Source organism: Anabrus simplex, chromosome 2 (assembly GCF_040414725.1).
Source record: "Anabrus simplex isolate iqAnaSimp1 chromosome 2, ASM4041472v1, whole genome shotgun sequence".
Lineage (NCBI taxonomy): Eukaryota > Metazoa > Arthropoda > Insecta > Orthoptera > Tettigoniidae > Anabrus > Anabrus simplex.
In genome coordinates, this window is record NC_090266.1 from 1,187,413,085 (window position 1) to 1,187,435,381 (window position 22,297).

The 22,297-nt window shown below is 39.7% G+C and overlaps 1 protein-coding gene across 1 annotated transcript in view; it reads left to right on the plus strand.

Annotated features, from left to right (window-relative positions):
* The window catches only part of Traf4 (TNF receptor associated factor 4), a 91,643-nt gene extending 69,824 nt beyond the window's left edge, over positions 1-21,819 (plus strand). The window contains exons 3-8 of the mRNA XM_067139807.2: positions 1,928-2,089; positions 10,274-10,591; positions 14,155-14,296; positions 17,773-17,891; positions 18,657-18,812; positions 19,899-21,819. Coding sequence (XP_066995908.1) covers positions 1,928-2,089; positions 10,274-10,591; positions 14,155-14,296; positions 17,773-17,891; positions 18,657-18,812; positions 19,899-20,096 — 1,095 coding nt within the window. The 3' untranslated portion in view covers positions 20,097-21,819. The remainder of the gene's footprint in view (positions 1-1,927; positions 2,090-10,273; positions 10,592-14,154; positions 14,297-17,772; positions 17,892-18,656; positions 18,813-19,898) is intronic.
* Positions 21,820-22,297: the final 478 nt, after the last annotated feature.

The window sequence follows — 22,297 nt, forward strand, 5'->3', positions numbered from 1 at the left end:
TCCACGGACCTTGGAGTAGTAACTTTATTTGAATTACTATCTAGCTTATGGCTCCAATGACCAATCCGGTTTAAGAATATTAGTAACTTCAATCAATCAATCAACAGCTGTCTCTCGCCACAGTATAATCACTTGCGTGTTAACGCACCTGCGTGCATTTGTTTTCATACAAATTCATCAGAATAGCGCACTGAAACATCTTCGATAATATATTTGACCACAAACCGCACAACCAACTGGACGTAACTTTTGTTTTTGTGATGAAATGAAATGTTGTATGGCTTTTAGTGCCGGGATATTCCAGGACGGGTTCGGCTCGCCAGGTGCAGTCTTTCTATTTGACGTGATGAGGATGAAATGATGATGAAGACAACACATACACCCAGCCCCCGTGCCATTGGAATTAACCAATCAAGGTTAAAATCCCCGACCCGGCCGGGAATCGAACCCGGGACCCTCTGAACCGAAGGCCAGTACGCTGACCGTTCAGCCAACGAGGCGGACTGTTTTTGTGATGAAGCAGACATATTGGGAGAGTGGAGCCGTGTGTAAATAAGAGTGTATTTCCGTGCTGAAATGTTTGTTCTGTGTAAAGGTTACGAATAGCTACAATATGAATTCATTGCATGTATATTAATGCAATACCGAGCGGTTAGGGTCGCGCAGCTGTGAGCTTGCTGAAGATGGTTTTTTGTGGTTTCCGATTTTCACACCAGGCAAATGCTGGAGCTGTACCTTAATTAAGGGCACGGCCACTTATTGCCCAATCCTAGCCCTTTCTTATCCCTTTGTTGCCATAAGACCCATATCCTTCGGTGCGACGTAAAGCAAATCGTAAAAATTGCATTACTGCAATTTTATTATCATGACTTTCAATGCTGTAGCTATTTACTAGATACTGTAGTAAAAATAAATGCAGCTCGATCTCCAGATTCTCTTTTGGTATATTCTGGAGCTCTCGGTATGTTACTACAGATTTTTTTTTGTAGCAGAGTGGCTATCCTTTTCAACAATTATTTTTCATAATCTTTGTTCCCTTTATTGCGCTCTGTTTAGACCGCCGATGATAGTCCGTATTCCAAACTTCATTCAACTGCAATCGAACCCATAATAATAATAATAATAATAATAATAATAATAATAATAATAATAATAATAATAATAATAATGGTTTTACGTTCCACGAACTACTTTTACGGTTTTCGGAGACGCCGAGTGCTGGCATTTTGTCGCACAGGAGTTCTTTACGTGGCAGTAAGACTTTCGATTTGAAGGCTGGGGTATTTCAACACCGTCAGATACCATTGGACTGAGACGGAATCGAACTCGCCGAGTTAGGCTAAGAAGGCTAGCTCTTTTATCGTCTGAGCCACTCATATCGATCAATCAATCAATCAATCAATCAATCAATCAATCAATCAATCAATCACCGAGTGAGTTGGCCGTGCGGTTAGGGTCGCGCAGCTGTGACATTGCATTCGGAGATAGCGGGTTCGAACCCTGCTATCGTCAGCCTTGAAAATTGTTTTCCGCGGTTTCCCATTTTCACACCAGGCAAATGATGGGGCAGTACCTTAATTAAGGCCACGGCCGCTTCCTTCACCCTCCTATCTCTTTCCTATCCCATCACCGCCATAAGACCTATCTGTGTCGGTGCGACGTAAAGCAAAATTGTAAAAATCTACCTATCTATCTATCTGTCTATCTATCTATCTATCTATCTATCTATCCACTGGCAGTTAAATTCTGTAAAATTACCGGAGTAAAACACACCGGAAAGGAAATAATAATGTATTTTACAGCTTTTTATATTTCATTTGCATGATTATTGCTCCTCCCACATTCTTTTTGACTGGAAATTCCTCTCTTACAACCTCTCCGGACGTGCGATACAGTAACTGTATTTTACTTACCTTTATGCTTCCAGGCTCACCTGAACACGTGCAAGCATGACGCCGTGCCGTGCACCAACAAATGTGGAGCGCAGATCCCACGTGTGCTAATGGAGGACCATCTCAAGTACACGTGTCCTCAGCGCCGAGCCAGATGTGAGTTCTGTGGTAAGGACTTCACAGGACACACCCTTGAGGTAAGCTCTATTTACAAATACCACATTACCAGCTGTGTTAAAGGAGTGTACCAAGCCAGAAAATAAATTAGATTGGGTTTTCAGTTTGTTTCCTCCTCCTATTTGTACAGTACAATAATAATAACTTATAGCAAAGTCAAATCAAGCCAAATGGGCCACGAAGGCCCCGAGAGGAATGGAAGGTAATCTACTTTCTGTAACTTAGGCTCTAAGTGTGGTGTGACAGATTGGTTAGCTCTACGCCTAGCCTCCAGGAATTAACGTGGTACTCATTTTTGTAGCAGGCTGAGCGAACTTCAGCGGCCATCTGCCTCTACAGAAGTGGAAATCTCGTTTCTAAATGTTTTGTCTTCCTAGCGGGAAATCGAACCAAAGTTATTCCTCACGTACCGAGCACGCCTTTATCGCCTTGGCTAGGCAGTCCCTAATGGCTACTTGTAACTAAGCAATATGAAATACATAGTTATTCTTCTCCTGCATATATTTTCAAGGGAAAGAGCTTAGCAGAAGAATCAGCAGCGACTTCAATCGGATGTTGTCAACTTTGGCAGTAGACAAATTTAAAATAATTACAGGCAGGGTTTTTGAAATAAAGTTAATTTAATGTGAAGTCATTCAAACATGCGCAGGTTCTCATGAGATATGTTTTGTAGAATTATGGGAGTCTAAGTAGCTTCATGACATTTCTTAGTGCATCGAAAAATATCCAAAGGTTGAATTATTTCTGTCTACAGTTAATCAGTACATCAAAGGAGGTAGGCACCTTCCTGTTATCCTTTACTGAAAAGCCGGGCTATGTGGATGAGATGGTTGAGCGCTGGCTCAAGTAGACTGGTTTGATCCCGGTGATATTTGAGTGTGTTCATATACCGGCACATAAAAGAACTCTTGCGGGACAACATTTTCGGCATCTCCGAAAGCTGTAAAATTAGTTAAAGGGAAGTAAAACCTGTAACATTGTTATTTATTCTAATGTCTACTATCCCTGAGGTCATTTGACAGGTAGATTCGAAGACCATCGCCACGTCGGCCATACTCGAAATGATCTTCCCACGAGAGCCCATTTCCACTCATAGATAATTTTAGGATGGGGCTTTTTTCATAGGTTACGGTCGTCTCTTCACCAATTCTCTGTGTAAACCATCCTGATTCCTATTCCCGTAAGTTTTCCTTTCCATCAAGGCTAGCAAGGATGGGCTTTAGGCCAATCGCCTTAACTGTACCCACTAGCGAAGGTATTGTGTAGAAGAAGGTGTCAATACCCGGCATAGACAGTGTGGATTCGAAATTGTGAAGAAAAAACTGAGAGAGAGAGAGAGAAGAAAGGGGATCAGTTGTGAACACCCTCGTTCTGTGGCAATAAATTGTTATATAACGCTTTGTGCTGTGATCGGAATCTCACTCGCGGAGAAGTCACATGACTACTTACTTGAACGAGTCTCGTTTTTTGCAGGGAAACTTTCCGGTTATAATCAACTGGTTAGAGCTCTCCTGGACTCTTTAACACTCTTACGTTAGCCACTTCGACTTGTCAGTTTCTGTCATGCAGGATAAGAAATGAACGTTAGCTGCGAGAGATTGTCTCGCGACGGTCAACTCCGGGGCATTGTTATCATTGAGTGTCCTTCGACGAAGACAACTTCCGCTAGAGCTGGCCTCCACCTCGTCAATTATTCAGTTGCAAAACGAGTTTTTCGAACCTAAAACACAGGCTTTATCTGCATCGCTGTGCACTTTCACGTGGCCAGTCTTGAGTTACACAACGCCCTGTAAAATGATTCTACCTGTGCTGGTAATAAAAAAGTAACTGGTGAAATTGAGAAAAGACTGAATAAAAGGTATGCTAAACATCTGGCATGTCATGCGTGTATGATGCTCAAGCTTGATTTAAGTATATGCGATGTTTAAGACGTATTGGAACATTCTTCCATAAAACGTTAAAGTGGCATATCTTTCATCTGCTCTTTCGAACACTCATTTAAAATATACCAACAGGCAAGTGTTGATGAATATTCAATAAGTTTGTATGTATAAGCCAATTGTAGCACTTGAGAGAAGGCTACGCCTTTCAGTTCCTTGTAAATTCACACCAGTGTATTTCTAATCTCTGCATTTTGCTCAAGATTTTTAAAATCTCGTAACACGTAGTTGGTGCCTGTACATAGGAATTTATGTGAATAACATAACTGATTTTATTTGAGGCTGGGATTATGAAAAGTAGACTAAATCTGTAAATAAATCCAAGTAAAGTTTGTTGTAGATTTCATTGTTGCAAACGTATTTCAAGAAATTCTTACAAATGTGCTTTATTCACTCTCGGTGTATTTAATTTTCTTCTCCCTGCCCGAAGATCTGGAAAAAATTCCAACCACATTATTTAAAAGACATGAGAAAAGCTACCCCGCGGTGTACCTTGCCTACCTCTCATTCGGAGGCCCCAGTTTCGATTTCTGGTCAGTCCAGGTATTTTAATTCTGGGCTGTCCAACTCGTTCTGTGAACGGTCAGCGTACTGGCCCTCGGTTCAGAGGGTCCCGGCTTCGATTCCCGGCCGGGTCGGGGATTTTAACCTTAATTGGTTAATTCCAATGGCACGAGGGCTGGGTGTATGGGTTGTCTTCATCATCATTTCATTCTCATCACGTCAAATAGAAAGACCTGCACCTGACGAGCCGAACCCATCCTGGGATATCCCGGCACTAAAAGCCATACGACATTTCATTTCAATTCTGGATTAAGGGCTGGGACGGAGTTAACTCATCTTCGCGAAACCAACTATGAGGAGCTGTCTGATACGAAAGGCAGCGGGTCCGGTCAAGAACGCCAAGCAGTATGGTTAAAGATGTTGTTACGCTCACCACGTGTCACTCCTGTACATGTAGCCCATATGGCTGGGCAACAGTCGTCTTGGCATACTAAGGTCCCAGTAGGCTGTTGCGTTACGGATTTATTTGTTTTTTATGAGGATGTTAAAGACCTCATGGCGCTAATCATTTAGAAATAGGCACGAAAACGAGAGGTAGTTGGAATATATAGGCTATACAGGCCCGGATTCGACTCCGGGCTCTACCACGAAGTTTAAAAAGTGGTACGAGGACTGGAACGGACCTCCGCTAAGCCTCGGGAGGTCAACTGAGTAGAGGGGGTTCGATTCCCACCCCAGCCATCCTCGAAGTGGTTTTCCTGGTTTCTCACTTTTTCTCCAGGCAAATTCCGGGATGATACCTAACTTTAAGCTACGGCCGCTTCCTTCGCTCTTCCTTGCCTATCCCTTCCAATCTTCCTATCCACAACAAGGCCCCTGTTCAGCATACCAGGTGAGTCCGTGTAGGCCTGGTACTGTCCTCCTTCCCAGTTTTATATCCGATCAAATGTCTCACGCTCCAGGACACTGCCCTTGAGGCGGTAGAGGTGAATCTGAGGAGAAAACCAACCCTGGACGGTAAACTGACTAAGTAATAATAATTATCATCATTTTGTTGCATTTTTTACAGTCTGTTTTTTAATTTTTGAATTATTGTTGTCCATACTCTCACTCCCTCCATCTCCTTCCCACTCGGTATCTCTCTCTCCCCTTTCGACCTCGCTCTCAGCCCTGGGCGAAGCACGGAGCCTATCCACTTGGAATGGTCTGCTTAAAGTAATGGTCACGACTTGCAACAGTTTTCGATTTGACCCTTTCCGCACGGTACTTAAAATGGTCTTCTATATTACGTTTAGATCTTCCTTTATCACTCTCCTGTCTTGCAGAAAATAGTTTTTCCGGTCAAAGAACATCCTTTTTTCTCTTACGCACTCTCGCCATAACGATGCACTCAAGTGCTCTCAAGCAACATTGAGGATCAGATTTTCCAAAAATAGTGTCCGTAGGGGTGTACAGGGAGTTCAATACCACACTGTAAACATAGTTTTTCACAGTTTTCTTGTCTCAAAGGGAATATATTGTTGATTTATGACAAATGCATGGTATTTGCTCGGGGAAAGGGGTGGTCTGAGGGTGAAAATACTTGGTCATATGAGAATATCATTCCGTGCCAAATAAAAGTGGTCGAGAATTGAGACAGTTGGCTTAAAGAGATGGTCATCTGGAGAAGTTTCGAAGGGAAAAACATGTTAAATTGTGAAATATTTGTTTTATTATTTACATTGATTAATTTAATGAGAACATTATCTCAGTAATGTTATCTGTCTGTTATTGCTACCCTTAGTTATTTAGATAATTCTTCTACCGCTTTTCGCACACCTTGTAGGGTCGCAGGTTCGAACTGTGTCGCACATATGGATTTGACCCTGTTTTACGGCCTGATGTTCTTGACGCTAACCTTATCTGGAGGGATGTAATCACTATGGCTTGTTTCTGTGATGGTTTGTAGTGTAGTGTGTTGTCAGAATATGAAGGGGAACGTGTTGGGACAGATACAAACAACCAGTCCCCGAGCCAGAAGAATTAATCACACGCGATTAAAATCTCCGAGCCAGCCGGGAATCGAACCTGAGACCCTCTGAACTGAAGGCCTCAACGCTGATCATTCATTCAAGGAGTCGGTCTTCATTGCATGCTCTTATACTATACAAAAACAAATATGACATAAACATTGTAAATATGTTTCAAAATAAATTAACTATTGTTCAAAATTTGCGTAGAAGCCCAGCAGCAAGCAGGCTACATTCCTAACATTCTTCTGTCCTTTCTATTTTGACCGTTTACTGCTCGCGAGACCTTTAAACTTCATTTAAGCACAAAACATGTCTAGGGAAAGAATACAAAAAATTAATTCATTCAGTTACCTGAGAAATATTTTACTTAATTTCAGTTACAGATTACTTCTTCAACAAGTATTCAGTAAAATTACAATTACTTCTCAGAACGTCAGTCTTAATGAAATCTTCGACTTTTTTTCTCGCATGGGTCTGTGATGATACAAGACTGCGAAGTAAAATATAGGCCTATTTTGCGGGTTTTTTAAGTATATACAAGTTAAGTGACTTTCTTCACTAAGCGAGACTAAGCACTTTGGGACTTTCAAAATGATTTTTCTCATAATTTTTATTTTTTGACATATAATTTTTCATTTACTTTACAAAATCATTGGTTCTTAAAATTCTCATCACTAAACCAAAGAAGATTTCGCACTTGCTGAAAAGACATTCTACAGGGGCACTTGAAGGAATACCAATGTCTAAGTTTTAGAACAACCTCAGCAGTGATGGAATTACTGGAGAAGTGAAGGCACTGGTGAAGCTACAGGTTCTGCTGTAGTAGAATTGAAAAGTTATATTCATCATCATCATTTAATTCCTTTCCTATATCTGCTTGCATGCTCTGTTGCCTATATCGAGTGATAAAATGTTGACGATTACAATTCTATTTCAAGGAGTAAATTCTTTCTTTCTTAATCTGTTTATTGTCCAGGGTTGGCTTTTCCCTCGGACTTAGCGAGGGATCCCACCTCTACCGCCTCAAGGAGTAAATTACGACTAAAAATTACATTTCGTAAAAAGTAACGATTACGAGTAAAAATTACTAAAAGGAGTATTCGCTACTGGCAATTCAATTACATTTACTCAGTTACTTCCTGTCCGGCTCCATAGCTAAATGGTTAGCGTGCTGGTCTTTGGTCACAGGGATCCCGGGTTCGATTCCCGGCAGGTTCGGGAATTTTAAGCATAATTGGTCAATTCCGCTGGCACGGGGCTGGGTGTTTGTGCTGTCCCCAACATCCCTGCAACTCACACACTACACATAACACTATCCTCCACCACAATAACACGCAGTTACCTACACATGGCAGATGCCGCCCACCCTCATCGGAGGGTCTGCCTTACAAGGGCTATACTCGGCTAGAAAGAGCCACACTAAATTTGTATATTATAGTTACTTCCTGTCACTGTCGTTTCAAACCCTGTGAATAATACGTAGAGGACGGCCAAAATGATTATAATATGACCAAAAATATGCGTTTGTATCATGATTTTGTTCAAATATGTCTTAAAGATGAAATAGAGTAAAATATGAATGTATGTGATCAATAAAAACGGTATCAAAGTGTTCGAAATGTGTTTAACTTAAGTTCAACCGAGCGAGTTCGCCGTGCGGTTAGGGGCGCTCAGCTGTAAACATGCATTCGGGAGACAGTGGGTTCGAATGAGACTGCTTCAGGTTCCCAGCGTCCCATATGTTACAGTCAACGCATGAACAGAATAAGGTCTTTAACAGGCAACTGTCGACACTAGTTGCTGTGTGTGAGGCAGCCTGTGAAACTTGGCATTACATCTATGTCTGTAGGAGTACTGTTTAACAGAATACTGTTCGCTATTCAGATTGGCGTCAAGTGTACGAGGGAACAACTGGGAAATAATATAAGGAGAGTATTGTCTCTGATCTCTTGAGTTCAAGCCGTTGGCCTGTGTGTACCTTATCCCAAAGTTCAGATCTCCTCAGTCGATTAAATTGTTTTCAATCTGTCTATCAATATGATATACAGTAGTGTATTTTTAACATCTCTTTATTTCCTGCGAGTCTGAGTAAGTATTGGAAATTTGGTCTATAGAAGTTTTCCTTTATGAGGCAAGAAAATCCTCTAACCTCGGCTGATAACAAGCGATCTCCAAGGCCCCGAAATGAGTAACAGCTACCACCTCCACCAAAGGTCTCACCCAAATAAAACCATACTTAATTGTCGATCGACTATGTCGAGATTGGATCCCATGACCTTAAGCACACGCGACGAACGCTTGAACAACGGCGTTGCACAGCCAACTTGGTCCGTTCAGGTAACTGGCTGTAACACAGGCAAAGTGTGAGATCCATGCAAGTGGAATTGCTGGCTTGTTACAGTACCCTCTTAATGCAAGTTGCTGATAACGTCTATTCATACCCTTGGAAAAGACGCACCGTGATATATTCGCGTACATCGTGCGTTGTTTGGGTCATCAGTCCTTCGACTAGTTTGATGCAGCCTTCCATGCTACCCTATCCTGTGGTAACCTTCCCATTTCTACATAATTAGGGCCTACTACATCCTACATTTACTATAATAAGTTTGTCATATTCATGCCTTAGTCTACCCTTACAGTTCTTACCGCCTAGACTTCCCTCAAATACTAATGGAACAAGCCCTGGGTGTCAAGATGGGTCTTATCATTCTGTCTCTTCTTATCACTATGTGTATTATGTTTAAGTGTAAGAGAGGGAGGGCCAAGAGTCCTAACTTCGACACTAACAAAGGCATAAAATAAATAAATAAATAAATAAATAAATAAATAAATAAATAAATAAATAAATAAATAAATAAATAAATAAATAAATAAATAAATAAATAAATAAATGTTTAAATTATTTACTTCATTTTTCACTATTCTTGAAAAAACCCACAATTCTTATTTGATCCTCATCATCATCATTGGGGCCGACGACCTTAGATGTAAGGCCCCTTTAAACAACAAGCATCATCATCATCATCATCATCATCATCAATGTCCCACTCCAGTCACCTGGGTGTGGTTTATTTGGTCCTACAGCAAAGAAACATATTTTATAGCTGACATTCTCAACCTGTTTCATCATTACAGCTTTTTTTCTCTCTTAAGATGTGCCTAATGCCTAACAGTATGTTGTTGTCCCCTTACTTCATAACCATATCTAACATCCAGAAATGGTAAATTTTTTTGGCTGTAACAAAAACATTGTTCTATGATTTATCATAATTACTGTACTGTTTGACTGGCAACTGAAGACAAAACTTCTATGATGGATGAGAATGTTTTCATCTTTAAATCATCAGGTTCTGAATACTCTGTTTTTTTTTTTTTTTTTTTTTAAATTGAAATATTACTCATGTGGCATACCATTTTCAGTAATTATTTCAGTTACTTGACTATTGTTCTTTAGGGCAAGGCACACATGCTAAAATTGTATCAAAGCACAGAAATGTTTAATCTGCCACTGATAATGTCTTGAATAAAAAATTCATTCATTATCTAACTTTTTAAACAGTTTCCTGAATAATAGTTATTACTAACCAGTTATTTGAGTTGTACGTTACAGGATTAAGTTATATAGTGGAATTTGACTTAAGTTTTCAATACAATTTTGTCTAATTCACAGTAGAACTTGAAATTATTAAATTATTTTGTAAATAAATTTTATTTACGAAAACCTTACTACTTTTCCCATCTGTTCCAGGCCCATGTTGGAAGTTGCAGTTATGAGCCAATTTACTGCGAAAACAAGTGTGGCATGAAAGTACAAAGGCGTCATTTGACCCAGCACAAGGCAGCAGAATGCTCCAAGAGATTGGTTCCATGTCGTTATTGTGGCAAAGAATTTGTTGCAGATACCTTACAAGTTCATCACACAAAATGTGGAAGGTTTCCAGTTGCTTGCCCTAATCGTTGTGAAACAGCCATATTAGCTCGAGAGGACCTGGATGCCCACCTCAAAGACAAGTGCTCTTCACTTGGCATGTCCTGTGCATTTAAGGATGCAGGCTGCAGATTCAAAGTAAGTTACAATTTTATCATGAAGATACCCATTAAATCACGTTACAGATGGGTATGTGTTTCAGAAGTGAAAATTTTTGCTGATTGAAAAATGTTTTGTAAGCAGTTATGTTATGAGCATTGTACATTGATGTGAAACTGCTACAGTATAGTTCTTAAATAGGCCAAGGCCTTGGGTGGCATATTGATGCACAAATATTATGATCGGATACTGTTGATTTTTACAGAACAAGGTATTTGTACTCTCCACATAGTCATTATTATTATTATTATTATTATTATTATTATTATTATTATTAATTTTTTTGTGGCTCCATAGCTGAGTGGGCAGCATAGTGGCCTTCGATTTAGAGGGCACTGGGTTCCATTCCCGGATGAGCAAGGGATTTTAATATAAAAATGATTAATTCCCTTGATTTGGGGACTGGCTGTTTGTGTTGTCCCCAATATCTCTACAACTCATACACCACACATAACACTATCCTTCACCACAAAAATACGCAGTTTTACTTAGTCAGCAGATACCGCCCACCCTTAGTGGAGGGTCTGCCTCACAAGAGCTGAAGTAGGCTAGCAATAGCCACACGAAATTGTATATATTACTAGCAGTTACCCGCGGCTTTGCTTGCGTGGATTTCACAATTTTATAAAATTAGGCCTAATCGTTCCTCGGTACTGTACTAAAATATTGTCTAAAAATCCCTAAAGAATTCAAACTCGCTGAAAAATTGAGTTTCATTTATGCCAGAACCTCTCTGTAAACCACGTTTATGGTATTGCCTTTTGTGGCTAAGATGACCATGTGACATAGAATAGTACATGTGAGATACAGTCTTCTCTCAAGTCGGGGAAAAAAAAAAAAAAATTCTTTATTTTCAAAGGAGATTCCAAATACCTGTTTTCACATCTGTAACATCTTCAGTTTCTGAAATATAAGTGTTCCTATAAAAAGAACTCAACCCCTTTATCACTCCTCCCACACCCACCAAAGTGAATTTTCCAAAAACAAAAAAAATACATGTTTCTTTATTTTTGAAGGAGATTCCAAATACCAGTTTTCACATCTGTAATATCTTCACGTTTTGAGATATAAGTATCCTCATAAAAAGAATTCAACTTCTTCACTTCTTTCCACCCCACTCTCCCTTAAGTCGATTTTCTGACAACAAAAAGAATACGTGTTTCTTTATTTTTAAAGGAGATTCCAAATACTAATTTTCACACCTGTAACATCTTTAGTTTTTGAAATATCAGTATCCTAATGAAAATAATTCAACCTGCTTTTCAGTCCTTTCTAAGCCCCTTATGTTTTTTCTGAAAATAAAATATACATGTTCCTTTATTTTTTAAAAGACATTAAAAATACCATTGTTCACATCTGTCACATGTTAAGTTTATGAGATATACTGTACATTTGCTCATTTTAAAAATTCTCCCCCTTTTTCAGTTCTCCTCGAGTGGATTTTCTGAAAACAAATGATCTATGTTTCTTTACTTTTACAGGAGATTCCAAATACCAAATTTCACGTCTGTAACATGTTACGTTTCTGAGATATACTGTAGATATAGTATTTTTAAAAATTCACCCTCTTTTTCACTCCTGTTCACCCACCATTAATTGGATTTCCCAAAAACAAAAAAAGGAAAATATTTGATCCTTTATTTTTAAAGGAGATTCCGAATGCCAATTTTCATGTCTGTAACATTTTCAGTTTTTGAGATATAAGTATCCTCATAAAAGGTATTCAACCCATTTTTCACCTTTTTTCACCCCGCTTAATTGGATTTTCAGAAAACAAAAAAATAAATGTTTCTTTATTTTTAAAGCAGATTCCAAATACCAATTTTTACGTGACAATGTGTATTCCAACACTTGATCCAACAATAAATAAGAAGTAATATAGCTTCTAACCTGCATAAATAACATTTGAGACTAAACAGTTACAGGGGTACAGAGACTTCTCGCTCAACCTGTATATATATAAAATAACATGTACTGACTGAATGACTGACCGACCGATTCACCGCCGAGCCAAAACTACTGGACATAAAGAAATTAAAATTTGGGGATACATTTATATTAGAGTGTAGGTGCTTGCTAAGGGATGATTTTTGGATATTCCATCAAAGGGGGTGAAGAAACGGGGTGAATTGTTTAAATGATAATATCCATATCTCAAAAACGTAAGCTTCTTTCATACTACATCGATTTTCATGCATTCACATTATTCAAACAATTGTTTAAGAAGCCTTTCTCGTGGACAGTCGAAATTTTCTTCTGATGACGCAGAGCACAATTCTCTGTGAAACGTAAAGAATTTCACCTTATTTTCTTGACACGGCATAAGCCCAAAAGCCTGTACGGTATCATGTCTATAAGTATGGGCCGTGAAAGCATCAATGGCAACATTATTTAAATAAAATAAATAAATTCAACATTGTAAAAGTATAAATAAATTACTCGTGTGCAAAACCTCACTTCCGACCCTTGTAAGGTAAATAAAGCTAATACGTAACAGAATTGTACTCGAGTCAGTCATCTTTTCTTTCTTTTCTTTTACTATAGGCCAAGATAAGGAAACCTTTTAACAAAAGAATATAGAAAACATAAAAGTAGACCTGGCAGGATACACCATTTTTAAAAGTCATGTATGTTTGAATTCTGACAGATAACAGGATAGCCCTTGAAGAACTAATACAAAATATTTAAATAGTTGTCACCCTGAGGACTGGGAATACCTATTATTTGTGGCAAAGTATGTCTGTATGTATCAGTGGCATGGCGTAGAAATTTCCTGTGCGTTCCTGGTTCGAAACTAGTACAGTCGAGGAGTTTTCTTGAGCGTTCTACAAATATTTTACGGGGTTTCCAAATGCAATATCCCATATCTAATGTGACCAAATGTACACAGAGTCATGGTGATTCTGTATACCATGATACATTAAAATATATTTCAAAACCTTCATGTGATTTAGCCTTTAAGTCTTTTAATTGAGAAGTTGGTCTCCCATTCAAAATAATTATTTCTCTCACTAAATGTATATGATCCTAACAAATTGTTTAAAGGGCTCTCTATAATAAAGTCACAATCATAGGAGAATACTTCACCTGTCAATTTAGCAGCTATGCTAGTGGGAGTGTAGGGGAAGGAAGAAAAAACTGTTTGCCTTTGAGTCTAACCAGCAAATAATGCAAAACATCAAGCACGACAAACTGTCATCATGGCACGTAAGGTCACTGGCACCCTACCTGGGGGAGTTTGCCATTGAAGCACTGCAGGCAGCACATGGCATAAATTGGAGACGTTTTGTGTATTTACTATGTGCCAGTTCAATTCTTCGGCGCTAGATGGCAATCGTGCATTTTCTGACATGTGCCTTGGGAATCCGGTGGATTTAGATTGTTGATGGAAAATAAAAGTAAAGTAATAAGGAATATACCTAATTTCTACTTTTCTGTATGTTGCTGGTAGCAACATTGGCAGTGTAGATGCCATGCCCCTGGTATGTACAGTATATAGCCTATGTATGGTCTCTTCTGTAATATTATTGTGTTTGTTACAGGGTAACCGCTATGCTCTGGAGAAACATCTAGATGAGAATACGAAACAGCATCTGGTGCTTATGTGCAGTGTGGTAACTAAGCAGCAGCATCAAATTACCAGTCTCAAGAGTGCTTTGTCACGACTGTCACTCAATTACTCAGGTTAGTATATCCAGGCTGTACCCTAGGGGGGCGGGGGGCAGTTAGAGGGGTCCGAAATCCACTCTACTTGACATATTTAAACAACACAAAATTAAAGAGTTGATGAAAGAAGGGTCTCATTTGGAGTGTAGTAGAGATTGCAGAAATCATGATAATAGAGGGCAAGTATTCAAAATACCCCTCCTTCCACTTGTGCAGGATCTATAGGTTAGATATGCTGCCATCAGTGGCTGGTGAAGACAAGTCTCTCCAGAGAACCTGTCTCTCTTTGGCATCAGTCAATATTTAAAAAATTTCTTGGATCAGGAAGCTTCCCTTGATATGTGTGAGGCATACAAGTTGACAATTTCAGTCATCAATGATCTACATTTTGGACTTTTGGCTAGGTGGCAGGTTCCCTATCATTTCTTTACCCAGCATTTTCTTAAATATTTTCAAACTTTTGTCCTCTTGAATTCCAACTTTATCTTCAAATTATGGTCTTTCCTACTTTTAAAAGCTCCGCTCAAGTTTATTCATCTACCAATGTCATTCCACACCATCTCTCCACTGAGAACTCGGAACATACTACTTATGATATAGATGTTGATTCCGACAGGAAACCTGAAATACCTGTCCTGAGAATGAGCAAATGACCAGGTAGGGATCAATTTTTGAAAATGAGACGGTCTCTGATAGTGCATTGGCACTGCTGGTGGCTCCAAGCAGCCTACGCAGTGGCCTCCACGGTATGCACTAGCCAGCGTCTTAGTAGCTGTGCTATTTACCAACTGATGAGCCCAAATTAGCACACTGAGGTGAAACGCTGGCAACCAGGAATGACTTGGCTGGAAAATTTATTATTTCCAATAACATTCCACTTAGTCGAGCGTCTCGTGTCCTTACCCCAAAGTTTCCAACATCTTCGTAACACTACTCCTTTGTTGGAAATCACTCAGAACAAATCCTGCTGCTTTTGTTTGGATCTTTTCCAGTCCCATACACTTGATTCATACTCTTGATTGGGGTCTTACCAGGGATTTATATGTCCTCTTCCTTACATCCTTATTACAATCCCTAAATACCCTCATAACCATGTGAAGAGATCTGTAACCTTTCTTTACAACCTTGTTAATGGGACTACCTCAATGAAGATCATTCCTCATATTATCACCTAGGTACGTCCGCCTGATAGAATGCCATCTTGGCTTCGAATTATGACAATGGAGCTCCTTGTGTAAGTGCAGATGGTACAGGTTATTGTTAATTTCGTGTGGCTATTTCTAGCCGAGTGCAGCCCTTGTAAGGCAGACCTTCTGATGAGGGTGGGCGGCATCTGCCATGTGTAGGTAACTGCATGTTAATGTGGTGGAGGATAGTGTAATGTGTGGTGTGTGAGTTGCAGGGATGTTGGGGACAGCACAAACATCCATCCCCCAGGCCACTGGAATTAACCAATGAAGGTTAAACTCCCCGACCAGGCCAGGAATCGAATCCGGGACCCTCTGAACCGAAGGCCAGTACGCTGACCATTCAGCCAACGAGTCGGACAGGTGGTACAGGTGAAATCACTGGGTATGCAATATCTGCATTACAGACGTCTGGCTGATGTTCATCTCCTGTACAATAGCCCATGTGCTAGTGTGAGGTTTATGCCAGATAGCATCTAAGACAACCTCTTCAATGCTAGTAGACGTCACGGTATGATCTCAAGCAGGCTGTGACCTTCCTAGGGATGCAGTAACCCGCAGATGTCTTTCACACTCTGAAATGTCACGTCTGTCTGTTGTCTATCTGGATAGTGTTCTTGATACAGGCGTATGCATTCTGTCTAGCTTCTCCATAGATGAGTGACATTCACATACTCGTCGCTGGAATAAATCACGAGGCAGTGAATAAGCTTTGTGTTGTGTTGTGACTTGCCTTGATAGAGGGGAGTTCGCACGGGTACTTACCTACCTGCCATCACATATTGTTATCGTTCCAGTGGGGCACAAATTTCCCTATATGTGGTCTACGGAGCTTGGAACATGTGCAATGTAGCTAACTGTTGCCTGTGTCCTAGCCACAGACAACTACCACCTCCTCCTCCTCCTCCTCCTCCTCCTCCTCCTCCTCCTCCGCCTCCGCCAACCCTGCTCCATACCCTGTGGCACAATACGTATGGCCCTTTACAGGGCAAAATAAACACATCAGTCTGTGGAAGCTGTCATGTATGCAACTTTACCACATCCCAGACAAATGGCACTAAAGAAAAGAAAGGAAAAAAACTTGCGAGAGATTCAAACCTTTGAGCACTGCCCACTATCACATATCCCACCTAACCCTTGCCATGTGAGCTACTGTGAGGCTTGACGTGCAGCGCGCAGTTCGCAGCCTATACAATCCCTGCTCCTGGTCTCTGTGTGCACCTCCTGCTTTAAGGTATGTGTTCTTCGTATCTGTGCTCGTGTTACGGGTTCATTCGAGGTACCCATAATTAATAGTGGTGCTCATAATTCCTGTTGTCTTCTCATTATATTACCCTGTTTTTTTTTGTTTTTTTTTTTCCCCCCCCCACAATTGACTTTACGTCGCACAGACACAGATAGGTCTTATGGCGACGACAGGACAGGAAAGGATTAGGAGTGGGAAGAAAGCAGCTGTGGCCTTAATTAAGGTACAGCTTCAGCGTTTGCCTGGTGTAAAAATGGGAAACCACAGAAAACCATCTTCAGGGCTGCCGACAGTGGGGTTCGAATCCACTATCTCCCGGATGCAAGCTCACAGCTGCACGGCCAACTTGCTTGGTTTACCGTTGTTTTGGGAGAGGGTTCAGTGTATTTCAGAATTGTAGTAAAAGTGGTGGGATGCCTAAAATTAGATTGCGAGTGACTGGTGGACCACCTGGTATAACAAAACATAACGGTCCAATAATACTGTATCAGATAACACTTAACCTGTCCGACTCGTTGGCTGAATGGTCAGCGTACTGGCCTTTGGTTCAGAGGGGTCCCGGGTTCGATTCCCGGCCGGGTCGGGGATTTTAACCTTAATTGGTTAATTCCAATGGCTCGGGGGCTGGGTGTCTGTGCTGTCTCGAACATCCCTGCAACTCACACACCACACATAACACTATCCTCCACCACAATAACACGCAGTTACCTACAAATGGCAGATGCCGCCTACTCCCAACGGAGGGTCTGCCTTACAAGGGCTGCACCCGGCTAGAAATAGCCACATGAAAAAAAAAAAACACTTTACCTACTCTGATGTGGATAATCAAGAGTTTGCTGTATTAATGTATGATGTGTTAAAATTAAGGGTACTGTAAATATATTTTCATGCATTTGTGCTACAAACCACATAGTCTAAAATCACTCTCCATTCTATTGACGTAACTATGTTTTACTTCTCTATTTTTTCTCCAGTGCAGAAATAAGCTCTGTGTTTTGTTGAGGCTCACTGTCGTGTTGTTTCTTTCTTTTAGTGAACATGATCACATTTTTGCATTTTAGGGACACTGATTTGGAAGATAACGGATTATTCATCCAAGCTAACTGAAGCCAAAGCCAAAGAAGGAATGGAATTAGTCAGTCCCCCATTCTACACTAGTCAGTATGGTTATAAGCTACAGGTATGCTATCATTTGGAAATTATTCTAACCTATGTTATTATTTGTCTCTGCTTGTTAGAAAAGTAAATTCTGTGATGAATACAATAATATTTTGAATCTAAATCTTGATTGACTCTATACAATGTAGCAGTTATCACTTTTCCTTCTTTATATTATCCTTCACTGATAATTTGAACCCACTGATTGTTCAGTTGAGTCCCCAAGATGATATTTGTGAAAAGAACAGTCCTATTTTAAGATTTTGCACTAAAATTTCATCATTCAGGTAGAGATTAAAAAATTAATTGTATAGTCATACTATTAAAAGAAGCGCTCTGACAGTTAGCACAGGTGGAAGGAGCTACTGTAGTGTCGTTGCTGAGAAGTGAAAGGTCTGGCAACTCCAAGTGGACAGTAGGCTCCTCCCCATGGCAACCACAGTGGGTCTGTCCACATTTCCGTGGCAACCAGACCCCTACTCCCTTCTATCCAGCTAGCCAAGCAGTAAATGGACCCTCCCTGCGCTAGCTATCAGAATGTTTATTTTCATATTAGGACTATAAGTAATGGATTAAAGGGACACCCAAAGGTATGCTGAGCAAAATAAGAACTATAAATGTGTAAATGATCTGTTTAAAGACCTGAAGTAGGGAATTATGCCTCCACTCATCCTTCCATAAGTTTCACATTCACAAATATCCAGTTTCTATTATTTAAGTTCATAATTTTTGGCAAAGCAAGCATATATTTGTATCAGGAAATGATACATATGTCTCTTTGTTTCAGGCCTCTTTGTTTCTAAATGGCAATGGTGCTGGGGAAAGTACACACATTTCAGTGTACATAAAGATTCTGCCCGGAGAATACGATGCTTTGCTTCGATGGCCCTTTTCTCATTCTGTGTCTTTTACCCTGTTTGATCAGTCGCTAGTCCCAGAAAAGGTAATGCATAATATATTTATTAATACATTTGTATTCTAATTTGGCATATTAAACTTTTGGTTTCACCAGTAGAAAAGCTGGCAGTGGCATGAGATATAGTAGGGTGAATAGAGCATCAAAACTGGCATGAAAGGCATCCAGATGGTGTTATATCATGAGGCTTGCAATCAACAGTCCTGCTTATTCAGTAGTTACACCATAAACTGTATATTTAAAGGTTAGGTAAAAATTTAAAGAGGCTTGATGCATTTATAATTTCAACTTGTCTGGCTCCATGGCTAAAGGGTTAGCATGCTGACCTTTGGTCCAAGGGGTCCTGGGTGCGATTCCCGGCTGGGAGAGTGATTGTAATCTTAGTTGGTTAACTCTGATGTGTGTGTCTCTCTCTCTCTCTCTCTCTGTTTGTGTGTGTGTCTCTTGTCTTCAGCATTAAAATTTATCACGGATAGGGCCTCATCCTCACAGACACGCAGGTCGCCTATAGGAGTCAACTCGAAAGACCTGTACCAGGCCTCTCCGGAGGTCACTCGCCATTATTTGTATTTCAACCAAACATGTGCAGGCATCTTAATTGGACATCATTTAGGCAGCTTGAATGTCAAATTTGATATTCCATTGTACTCTACCCAAAAGTCAGGAAAACCAAATCTGTATTGAGCAACCTATTGCAGAATTTTTGAAAATTATTTAATTAAATTAATGAAATATTGTTTTGGATGAAGGCACCAAATGTATCACCAAATGTCTTTTAAATACTAACTTTATATGACATGGAGTGTCAAAGGAAGTTTTCTGCCCTTCAAATCTCCGACTGTGGTACCGCAGCCTAATTTGAACTATTAAATCTGGGATTAATTTATTCATAATTTTTAAATAAATGAATCAATCATCCAACTCCTAGGCCTTTCCTATCCCATTGTCACCATAAGACCTATCTGTATTAGTGCGACATAAAGCTACTAGTAGCGATATAATTTTATGAAAGTCTATTTTATTAAGGTCTGTCTCATTGGTTCTTCAACTATTTATCTATTTCAGGTTTTGTTGTAATCATTCTGATTTTTAAATTTTTATTTTATTTTACAGGCTTGTAACATTGTGGAGAGTTTCATCCCAGATCCAACTTGGAAGAATTTCCAGAGGCCCAGCAAAGAGCCAGACTCCTTGGGTTTTGGATTCCCTCGCTTTGTTTCACATGAAATGTTGAAAAAACGTCACTTTATCAAAGATGATACGATGTTCATCAGAGTTAAAGTAGATCCCAGTAAAATTGTTGCAGTGTAAATCGTTGTTACCAGTGCATTACCTGATCGTTAATTTATTTTTCTGTACATGGACTAAGGTAATTTAAAATAAAAGCACAAACATTTAATGCCAGTCAGTACTGATCTTATATCTGATTAATACATTGATATATTTGGCTTTTGAAATCTTCAGAGATACAAGAGTTGATGTAAATAGGTACTACTGGAAGTTATGAAATTAGTTTTTATAGTAGTCTGAAGAAATCAGAACAAGTTTAAGTATCATGAGACCTGACATCATAATCATAGCCATTGATTTCCAGTGTATTTGGAATCTGAGCCACAGACATGTGACATTTCATTTCAAATATCCCTCATTCGTTGGCTGGGACTTGAACCACGGTGTGAAACCAAGTGACAAAGTCACTTTCCTATTATGCCTGTTGTATAGTAAAACTGTAGGTAGAAGTGGTTAAATGGAGTGCCAGTGAATCATTTTACCAATCATATCTTAGGACCCAGCAATTTTTCTAGAAAGTTAATTGTGTTTGTTTACATAGGTATTTATTTATTCATTAAATATCTCATCCCTCATTTGTTGATCAGGACTCAATCCATGGCCGCCTTGGTGAGAAGCCACTGACTAGAACTATTCAGTCACTTGTATTTAAAGGATATTTTGACGAACATATTATACTTAAAAACTTCCAGTTAGGTTCTTATAATTTACAATGATTTTATTGCTTAATTTTCTATACAGTATGGGTGTTCTATTTCCATTCCTCTGTATATCTAAGTTTCTTAAAGTGCTGGGTGTTTGACTTGCTGCTCATTTCAGGAGGTAGAGAATTCCAGCTGTGGCTGGTAGAAATGATAATTAATTTACCAAAGCCAATTGATTAGTGAATGGGTCTATTTAGCACAGAACTAGATCAGGATCTTGTTGATAGGCTAGTAGGAAGCACGGGCGCCCATGCCCGGGGGAAAGGGGGGCCGCAGCCCTTCCCTAGCTCTCAGGGAAAGGCAAAAATCTAATGTAGCCAGGTGTCTTTCTTTCGAGAAAATGATTTAAAAGTCGATATTACGTGGATGTGGTAGTACCGCCCCCCCACCAACAGGCAGGGGATACCGTGGGTGTTCCTCCCCCCACCAACAGGCAGGGGATACCGTGGTTGTTATTCTACCGCGGAATACAAGTCGCCATTCCTATTCCTAAATATTAAAAAAATACAACCCCCAGGCTAGCCCCCACCTACAAAAGGTCATATGGGCGCCCATGGTAGGAAGTGACAGGTCATGGAACTGAGAGCAAGGAATTTTAGTGTATTTAGGTTTAGTATGTACAGTGAAGATTTTAGCACTCTTTTAAGTGCATCTGTGTAAATTGGCAGAAAGCTGGAGAAATATTATTAAACATGGGTATTGCAAAATAAATTCAAGATATTCATTATGGGTTTGTTGAATCTTGGTGGAAAATATGGTGCTCAGGCTGTTGTCAGCATGCCACATTAATTAAGATCATTTTACATTTTTCACAAATAATTTCCTTACCCTTCGAGGAAATATTTCAAAATTCTTTTACAGAATGTAAATGATAAAACACCTGCTGACATATACTTACGATATGTTTGTGCCAAACAGGGTGTTCATCCATAAGCAGCTCATGATATTGAACTGTATATTTAAATTGCAACAGAGTTCTGTTCGGTGTTATTGGCTGAATGGAATTTCTGTTAAGCTGTGTGTTAGCTTTTTTTGGTACTGGTTCCCTACAGACTGTTATGATTTCAAAGCATTCCGTGTGTGTGTGCGTGCGTGCGTGCGTGCGTGTGTGTGTGTGTGTGGTTTTTTTTTTTTTTTTGGCATATGCATCTTTTTCTTTCATGCCATGTACTGTAGGTCTCAGGGATGTAGGATAAAATGTGTGAAAATGTATAGGTCTTCTGCATACGTATGATAAGTATTGTCTGTTACAACACAAGGTGATACGAAGAGTTTAACAGTAGGAGAGAGATTAGCACAGACCTGTGTAGTATTCCACTTAGTAGACTGCCATGAACAGAAATTGTCCTGTGCAAAAATGTATTGTTGACAGGCTGAGAGAACTGACATCACTGAGTCTGATATTATTTATTTATTTATTTACATAGAAGCAATCTATATATTTTGATATAAGCGTATTGATTACCGGTATCAATATCTTCCATTTCAATGCATCGAATTTGTCTCCTAGTATGGGCT